The sequence below is a fragment of the Carassius carassius genome, chromosome 18 (assembly GCF_963082965.1).
Source record: "Carassius carassius chromosome 18, fCarCar2.1, whole genome shotgun sequence".
NCBI lineage: Eukaryota > Metazoa > Chordata > Actinopteri > Cypriniformes > Cyprinidae > Carassius > Carassius carassius.
This window is the reverse complement of record NC_081772.1, coordinates 2,645,832-2,655,727: the sequence shown is the minus strand read 5'-3', so window position 1 is coordinate 2,655,727 and position 9,896 is coordinate 2,645,832. Positions and strand designations below refer to the sequence as shown.

Below are 9,896 nucleotides of genomic sequence, written 5' to 3'. Positions count from 1 at the left end.
CAGACTTAACTAAACATACATTATCATGCACCTTTTTCCCAACTGACCCTCTCTCATTCTTTTAACACATCAATGCCACCATTAAATACTAGCAGAGATTGATAAATGATCAATAAACTGTTCCCAGCAGTATATGACACTTTAACCGATCATTTTCAAAACAAACAACATATGATTTAACATTAGACCACTGCATATCTAAAGTCAACATGAACTTGCTTACATAGTCCAATTTATGCATAATGCAATACATTTCCGGGTGAAACAGAATATTTAACGAGATTTGGTGTTCCTGGTCAAAAATGACAATAATAAAAAAAAGTGCTTGTAAATCTCTTATTATGCTATACTTTTACAAGATCTTTGGATTCAGTATTTTTGACAACTTGCTTGCTTTCAATGCGCAGAGGTTTTTGTATTCTTTTAGAAACTGAATTGATCATCTCTCATTGATTTGAGCTTAAGCACCTCAGTTTTTGAGGGGAAAAAAAGCATAATTTGTGGATAATTTTGGCAATGTTCACTCAGAAACTGAAGTGCATGAAGCTGTGCTAAATGAAAGAAAACATGTTGATGAAAAGATTGAATCCAAGTGCAAAAGTTATCCAGTTTATTTGGAAAGCTGCTATTGTATAGCCTGTGTCAGTAGGTTGTAGTCTTAATGCTGTAACATTAACAAGCATTTTTGGGAAAAATCAAATCCTCTCTGGGTCAAAATGACCTAAAAAAAAATGGCAGTAAATGGGGTCAGTTTTGATTGCATGTAGACTTTTCCATGTTTTACTCTCAAAATACGTATCTGTTTCTCTTCTTCTGACATGCCACAACTTTCCATGTTCTGTACAACTTTGATCTCTTTCTTTACTGTCTGGTAAACATCCAGTGTTCAGTAATCTGCCGTCTGACTGACTTTCTTGTAGTCTTGAATTGATGATATAGGCTGTATGCAAGTAGATATGGAGCAACACTTCAGATCCTTGTGCTTGAACCAGCTTTGACTGATTCAAACCTCGTTCTATTGCTACATTTGGATGCAAAGCAAATGTAGAGACCTTTCTGTCAGGCATATTACGGATCTGAAACAACCTCAGCATGGCTCTCGATTCACATGGAGCACAACATTCTCTGTGGATAAAACAGGGAAAGTGAGTTATTGTGAAAACCAAGGGTGTAGAATTTATTAGGGATGCTCGAGACAATATCCAGTGACTACTAAAACAATTAAATATACACGTATGCATATGTAATCACTGTTGTCGTAATTTTGGCTGCAAAAAAAAAATAATAATAAAAATAAAAAGCTCTCTTTATTTATTATGAGCATGTTTAGAGACTTAGATGGTATGAAACTGTGGTCAATAATCTATCATAAGTGCAAAAATGTTGGGACAGTTGGATGATGAAGGGGTGTTGTCTGTTACTGTATGTCCTCAGCAATGTCAAAATCAAACCTACGCTCCAGGAGAAAACACTACAGCCCACGGTTTAACCACTGCATGGAAAGAATCAGTTGCACATATTCATGTTAAAAGCTTTTGAGCAGCCAAGTTTATGGATGGTGAAAATATCAGAGCAATTTTCCGATTGTTTTCTGGGAATCGCAGCACGCCGTTGAATCCAGTGAGCTGCCAAAGCCTGTTATTGCGCATGGATGGATTAGAAAATGAACACTGTCAGTCTGTGAAAATGGAAATAATTGATTTAAAAAGCCTTTGATAGTGACACACAAAACAGCAGCTTATTATGAGAAAGACAAAAGCTTTAAAGTTCACCTAACAATAAAAACTTTGTCATTGTTCACTCACCCTTGTGTCATTCCAAACCCATCTGACTTTCATTCTTCTGTTGCTAATGTTGTTTAAATGAATTGGAAGCATATTTGAAAGCGATTTGAGAGCTTTTTGGGAGCTCGACAGAACCAGGCCTCATATAAAAAAAGATAGTTCTGGACGTTCTGCAAAACATCACGGAGGAAAGAAAGTCACACGGCATGAGGGTGAGTGAAAGATGACATGATTTTCGTTTTTGGGCGAACTGTTCCTTTAATGGTAAACGGATCAATTAAAAGGCCGGTCTTTATTTGTGTAATTGCCATGTTTGTATCATCAGGCAGAAGGACACAATCAGGATCTTAAACGGGACTCCAGAACTCCAGCTGTTGTTTCTTATTTCTCATAACAGTGTTCTCTGGCTCCCATATGGCCTGGACAGAGCACTAAACTCTGATCGCACAGTAACATCAGCAGAAGAACACTACATAGAAATGTCTTAAAGGAGAAGTTCACCCAATAATAAAAAATTATCTGAAAATGTAATTACCCTCAGGCAATCCAAGATCCAAGAATTTGTTTCTTCATCTAAAAAGTTTTTTTTTATTTTTTGTAGCATTGCATCACTTGTTCGCCAGTGGATTCTCTGCAGTGAATGGGTGCCGTCAGAAAGGGAATTCAAACAGCTGATAAAAACATCACAATAATCCACAAGTAATCCACAGCACTCCAGTCCATCAGTTAATGACTTGTGAAGTGAAAAACTGTGAGTTTGTAAGAAACAAATCCATCATCGATATGTTCTTAACTTCAAACTGTTGCTTCCAGCTAAAATTCGAGTCCATAATCCATAACAACACCAGTGAAAAAATCATCTGGTCTGAATCAGGAGAGAAATCCAGCTAAAATACAAGTCCATAATCCATTATGACACTTCTCCAGTGAAAAAAAGTCTAAATCAGGAGAGAAATCTGCACAGACCAAGCATCGTTTTGATTTTGATGTGAGCAGACAACAGACAGTGGATTTTTCACTGGAGGAAGCGTTATGGATTATAAACCGACAGTTTGAAGTTAAAAAACCTAAATTAAGGATTTTTTTCTTATAACAAGCAGATTATTGGTTCACTAGATGTTAACTGATGGACTGGAGTGGTGTGTATTATTGTGATGTTTTAATCAGCTGTTAGGACTCTCATTCTGACGGCACCCATTCACTGCAGAGGATCCACTGGTGAGCAAGTGATACAATGCTACATTTCTCCAAATCGGATGGAGAAACAAATACAAGCTTTTTTCTTTTCTTTTTTTTTTTGACTGAACTATTCTTATAGGAGGCTAAAACATTAACTGACCATTTTCTCATTAAAATGAAGGGCACTAAACTTGCTTAGAAACCTTTTCTCTTTTGCAATACATGTCACAAATGTGTGTCAAATCCTTCATTATAGGAATATTCTGGGTTCAGTGGAGGTTAAATCTGTAAAATAATGTTGTTCGCCAGGAATTTAGACTCCTTCCTCAGATTATACAAATAAATACAATTTATGTTTACAGTAGTGGACACCTATGGGGTGAGATATTTGGGAAAGTTTAGAAGCAGAAATGTGATGCTTATGTTTATAAATATATTTATCGACTTTTACGTACAAAACAAAATTGATCAAAGTTGATTCAGAATGTGTTATTGAATTGAAAGAAAACAAAAGGCATTGGTATAATTTTAGAAATAATATCAAATTCCTTCACCGTCAGAACATTTAGTCTCTAAAATTGGGTAAATCATGAGAATCAGTTTGTAAACTTATCATGCTTAACTAATATCTATATGGTTTAGAATGTTATTCCCATTTCATGGAGGTTTCCTGACCTTAGATCAATGCCCTTATACTGTACATACTGTAGATACATTCATTAAGACAGAAATAAATAATATTTCCTATACAGTCTCAATATATAAATAATCAATAAACCCAAAATATAAAATAAAACAAAATGTTTCTATGTGTTCTCAACAACAAAATAATGTATTTATTTAGTGGAATCACAAAATTCATTCAGTGACATTTAATACAATTAATTTCCATTCCTCTGGAAACCTCCACAAGTAGTTTTAAGGGGTAAAACCTTAGTGAAGTGGTAAATGGAAAAATAAATACTTAATGGGAAAAAAAGAAACAGTGAAGGGTTAGCTAAAGTGTTTTAGCACAAAAAAACAACAACACACATGCACACATTCCATTTGTCTGAGATCCAACTATAAGTGTCTATACATGAAGGCTGATTTAACATACAGTATTTACAATATTACAGTAATGTATCTCAATCTGGATATGAAGGCCCCAGTGCCAATAATTGCTTTGTTTTACACTGCAACGTTTTTGTTCAGATTTCATTGAGTTCGGTAGTGCTCAGATTAAATTCCAGTGCCACATTAACATAAGCTAATCTCAGCTCTGTCCTCCGGCTCCGGCTGCAGAGCTGCAAACTGCAGATTTCCTCAGTTCAATTTTCATAGACTGGCTCTCAGTTTGTGTCGTTGTGGACAAGACCGCTTTCCCTGTTTTCATACCTTTTGACATGGGGATTCGTGTTGCCGTGGAGCGAGATGACTGCACGTCCGTTCCGTGCTGAGAGAAAGGAAAAGCGAAATATGAGAACACATTTTAGGAAGTTTTTCAGTTTTCACTGACCATGTTTTTGCCAAAGCAAGTGCATTTTGTGTTTGTAATTATGCAGGCTAACTTTCTGTTGCTGAAAATTAAAGTTTAAACCTGTTTATAAAGGGGTCTTAACTGGTCATTTATTTATGCAAAAAGAAAAAAAAATGCCAAAAGTAAAAGTAAATATATTTAAATTCAAACAAATATATCGTTTAAAGGAATATATTATAATAAATAAAATAAATAGGGTGGCGATTCACAAAATATGTTATCCTGGAATGTTAAGTCTAAGTCTTAACAAAGTATTCTTCTTGTTTTTTATTTTTATTATTTTTTAATTATTTACTATATATATTTTTTCTTTATACTAATCAATAAAACTAAATTAAATAAATTATATATATATATATATATTATATATATAGTGATATATTATATATATCACTATATAGTGATATATTATATATATCACTTCCTGCAAGTAAATGAAAGTCATATTATATTATTTTTAATTTATTATTTATTTTTATCTAATATTAAATACTTTTCAATATTTGCACATGTAAATTATATTTTATTAATTACAATTGGTGCTTGATTTAGTAGGTTTGCTAGGCAAGGATAGGAAGGTTAGCCGAGTTCTGGTCTCACATTATTCAATTTTATAACAGGTTAAACATGAGGGGACAGGTCAGTTTGTGTCACTATTTAATGCATTTTCTTGACAAGCTTTTTTGTGTGACAAGCACATCAGTACATTCCAGTGTTAGTTAATGATAATGGATAGGGAGATTGAATTTGATTTATCTATACCTTGAAAGAGAGCTATCTAGGGAGCAGACACCCCCTGATATCATTTTGAAACATTTCAGAAGCAACTGAAATATAAAAGATTGAATGATCATTTTGTTTTTAGGGACAGAATATCACAAAGTATTTATTGTTAAATGACTATTCTTGTCATTTTATGGCATAAATGCACACTCAATTTTCTATCGCAATGTTTCGCATCTTCTACAATCCAAACAGTGGGACAACGTAATGAATCTGGTACTCACCACAGAATGAGTAGGTCTGGATGGGGCCGAGGTGATGGGGGTTATTGTGATGCTGCTGGTCATCTTTCCTTGGATCATGTTTCCGACATTAGCTGACGTCTGTCTGGGAGCGCGCAAAACTTTCCCCGTTTGCATCTCTTTGCTGTCTGAATTTACACCGTTAGGCCAAACCATAACTGAACCACTTCGGTCATCCTGAGGTTTCTTGAACCCTGGTGACCCAAGGTGGATGTGGATCTTGTTGTCCTCTGTGGTTATAATATTGGAGTTGTATTTCCGGATGGGCGTTGGAACCGTCTGCTTTTCAGGGGTCAACTTGAACACGGCCCTGCCCATGGTCATCTCATGGGGCTCTGGGGAGATGGACGCCTGGGAGACTGGAGTTGCGCTTACGGTTATGATGGACAGAGGAGAAGCAGGATGCTCAGAGCCCTTACCCTTCTCTGGAGATTTAGCTCTGGAGATGGCCGTTATAGTGACTGGAGACTTTGTCCGTTCAGCTGGCCCTTCATTGGTTTTGGACTTTGGCAGCATAGAAGTCGGAACGATTGTTATGCGTGGTTTCTGCAGCCCAAGAGTTGGGATGATGGTGGTACTGGAGAAGAAGTCTTCAGCACGTGGACTGGTGATCTCCAACGTGGCAGTGCTGCTCTGATGGTCTGGAGTCACCTTAATATGAAGGGGCTGACCGGGTTTCTGAGACATTATTAGTTCTGGTGATGAGCGTGATGTTGTTCCATTGACCTCCTTGGTTGATGGAACTCCATGAGTGATAGTAACCGCTTCTTTCTTCTTCATCCAAGGGTTCCAAGACTTCCTCGTCCCCAACTCTGCAGCGGCCGGCGGGTAACGGTCCAACACAGTCGGCTTCTTGAGACCTTTCTGCCTCAGATTACTCATGATCTGATTTTCCTCTAGAACAGACTTCTGGATGAACACAGCCGGAGTCTCGTCTTCGATGCGTTTGTTCATGTCTGCATCGGTCTGTACTGCAGTGGAAGCAAGAGGAACGTCCACAATCCTCCTTCCATTCATGCTGGGTCTAAGGGCACGGCTGTAACGCTTAGTAGCTTCTAACTCTTTAGTTAGTTGGAGAACTTCTTGACTCATGTTTTTCTTTTTATCCTCCTCTTCGATGAACCGCTGCTGGAGAACTGTGTAGTTCACCTGAAGCTGAGATAATTGATCCTCCTTGTTCATGAGCTCATGAATCTTCTCCTTTAGAGCTTGGACATCAACCTGAAGATCTCTTGTTTTGGCCTCTTCCTTCTTGCAGCGTAGTCTCAGCTCAGCTTCTTGGCATACCAACTCTCCTTTTTCTATGGCCTTGTTCTTGGTGATCTGCGTCTTCATCTCCTCCAGGAGCTGGGAAAGGGCATTGGCTTTGTCTTGCTCGGTTCTGAACTTCTTATCAAGCATGTCGTACTCATCCTCTGTCTTCAACAAATCGCCCTCCACAACCTCAAGCTGTTTAAGTCGGTTCCTTAGTCTCTCAATCTCCATAGTAAGCTCCTTAACCTTGTTGTCCTCATCAGGATACCCAACTTTGTCTACATTAGCTCTGTTTCTTGAAGATTCCCACTCAGCTTCCTCCTGCTCATCCACTTTACTTTGTATCTGACATAGCTTTATACTGAGATCCTTTCGTTTCTCTTCTTCACTTACAAGTTTAGATTTCAGGTCTTCTTTTTCCTTGGTAAGAGCGGACACTTTCATCTCCATTTCGGACTTTAGTTTAAGAAGCTTTTTACTTTCCTCAATCAGCTTTTCTGTGACCTCCATGACTTTGCATTGCTCAGCTTTAAACAGTTTGTTAGTCTCCTCACTTTTCTGCTCTTCCTGTTTTATTCGTTCAGCCATGTTCTTCCTCTCATCCATTAGGATCACCGTGAATGACTTTAGTTTGGTCAAGTCATCCTTTAAACCTGTCTCAGCATTTTCCAGCCTCGATTCTGAGCACTCAAGTTCTTTGATATGGTGTTTAACTGTTTCCAGCTCACATACCAAGCTCTTTGTCAAGGTTCTTTCTTTCTCCAGGTTGTTGTGAAGCTGGGCACATTCAGATTTGCTCACATTGAAAGCTCCTTCCAGTTTCTCCAGGTCCACCATCCTCTTTTGCAGTTTTTCAACCTCTAGTTTCAGCTCACGGCTGTGATTTTCCTCATCTTGGAGCCTCCTCTTTAGCTCCTTGCACTGCGCTTCTGTTTTCGTGATCTCCTCATCCTTGCCCTCAATTTCCAGAACTCTCTTGCGAAGGTTCTCCAGCTCAGCCATGAGGCCTGAGTTCCCGCACTCCCCTCTGCTTATTTTGTCCCGCAGGTCCTGAAGGTCCCCCTCAGACTTCTGCAACATACGATTGGCCTCCTCCAACTCCTCAATCCTGCGTGACAGGCTGGCCAGCTTTAGACGCAGCTGTCGACTTTCAAACTCCTGCTTGGCCAGCTTGGTGGTCATCTCCTCATGTTCCTGTGAAAATCTGGAGGTCTTATGTTCTAGGTCGAGCTCCAGCCTTTGCATCCTCTGACTGTCTTCTTTAGCTTTGCTGTTGATGAGCTCCAACTGCTGCTCTCTTTCATGTAGCTTCTTGCTGAGATCCTTAACCTTCTGTATTTGCTGCTCAATATGTTCAACGTGAAGCTGCCTTTCATCCACCAGCATCAGGGCAAATGATTTCAACTTTACCAGCTCCTCCTGAACTTTCTCAAGACGTTTGCTGTGATCCTTGTCCTTGCGAGCGTGGTATGCCTTCTCTTGCTCCAACAGTGTCTTAAGTCTGGTGAAAATCAAAGAGAAAGAGATTCATAATTAATAATTCATATAAAGGTCCAATTATACAGTCCTTTTTATTAAAGTTAATCAGAAACAACAAAGCGAGAGCAAAGAGAGAGTCAACCATCGTGTATATTTTATTTACAAAATATGTATTTGTTTATCCACACACACACACACGCACACACACACACACACACACACACACACATATACATATATATATATTACATTATTGAGAAATATCATAATAAAAATATTGTGTGAATTGACTGAAAAACTATGTGTGAAGAAGACAAAAATGACCGTTGTGAGAAAAGGAACAGTGTATGAATACTTTAGTGATTTTTTCTGACAGTAGTTACTGAACATTTCATGCTTGCATGATCACAGAATCGAAACAGCTCATGTGCAGCTTTGCACGTCAACGGGAATAAATTCCAACCTGACAAAAAGTGAACTAGCACATCACAACAGGAATTTGTGCCAACAAGGAAACCTGAAGAAAAGTCTACACTCTTAGAAAAAAGGGTTCACTGGGGTTCTATATAGAACCATAGAGTTCTTTACTCAACTCCAAAGAACCTTTTATGCTAAAAAGGTTCTATAATGACAAGAAAAAACCCTTTTGGAACAAAGGTTCTTTAGGCTATTATTCATTCATATATTACATTATTCTGCAACATTTTGTATTTGTAATTCAATTATTGTTTGTAGTAACTTAATATCACATTTTAATCATGCTGATTTTTGGAGAAAAACTGAAATGGCACTCTTCGTGCGATATTGATTAACTGCATAAAATGATATAAATATATACATTTTCTAATCCCCATATATTGAATTTTGTGATCATTCACATGCATTCATAAATGCATTTAAATACACCGAATAATGCAGTGAAAGTACGCACTCAAAACTCACCACGCGCACAAGACTTCATCATGTAACTATACATTAGCCTAGATGCGTGCACTTTTTAGGCAAGATTTGTTTAGTTTTTGAATATACTTGACACTGTTAAAAGGCACATAATTAAAAAAAAATAAGAGTTCACATATCACACCTAAACACACGTGGAAAACGTAATTAGAACTAGCTACTAAATTAGTTAAAAATGCCTATCCATATACAGATATGATTCGCGAACCCCAAACTGACTCAAATGATTCGCGAACCTGCTCCAAACTTCCAAACTGACTCAAATGATTCGCGAACCCGCTTTGAACTCCCGAACTGACTCAAATGATTCGCGAACCCGCTACGAACTCCCGATCTGATTCAAATGATTTCCGAACTCCCAAACTGAATCAAATAATTCGCGAACCCGCTTTGAACTCCCGAACTGACTCAAATGATTCGCGAACCCGCTTCGAACTCCCAAACTGATTAAAATGATTCGCGATCCCGCTCCAAACTCTCGAACTGATTCAATTGATCCGCGAAGCCGCTCCGAACTCCCAAACTGACTCAAATGATTCGCGATCCCCAAACTGACTCAAATGATTCGCGTACCCCAAACGGACTCAAATGATTCGCGAACCTGCTCCGAACTCCCGAACTGACTCAAATGATTCACGCTCCGAACTCCCAAACTGACTCAAATGATTCGCGAACCCGCTCCGAACTCCCGAACTG

At 38.3% G+C, this 9,896-nt stretch overlaps 1 protein-coding gene across 3 annotated transcripts in view; it reads right to left on the bottom strand.

Annotated features, from left to right (window-relative positions):
• Positions 1-328: 328 nt before the first annotated feature.
• LOC132092105 (filamin-A-interacting protein 1-like) overlaps positions 329-9,896 on the bottom strand; it is a 28,952-nt gene continuing 19,384 nt past the window's right edge. Inside the window, exons 5-8 of one of the 3 annotated variants that reach the window (XM_059498189.1) lie at positions 5,490-8,262; positions 5,245-5,309; positions 4,341-4,398; positions 329-1,125 (exon numbers count right to left, since the gene is read on the bottom strand). In XM_059498189.1, coding sequence (XP_059354172.1) covers positions 1,105-1,125; positions 4,341-4,398; positions 5,245-5,309; positions 5,490-8,262 — 2,917 coding nt within the window. In that variant the 3' untranslated portion in view covers positions 329-1,104. Of the gene's footprint in view, positions 1,126-3,981; positions 4,399-5,244; positions 5,310-5,489; positions 8,263-9,896 lie in introns of those variants that run through there. The other 2 variants (XM_059498190.1, XM_059498188.1) reach the window with 2 other exon arrangements.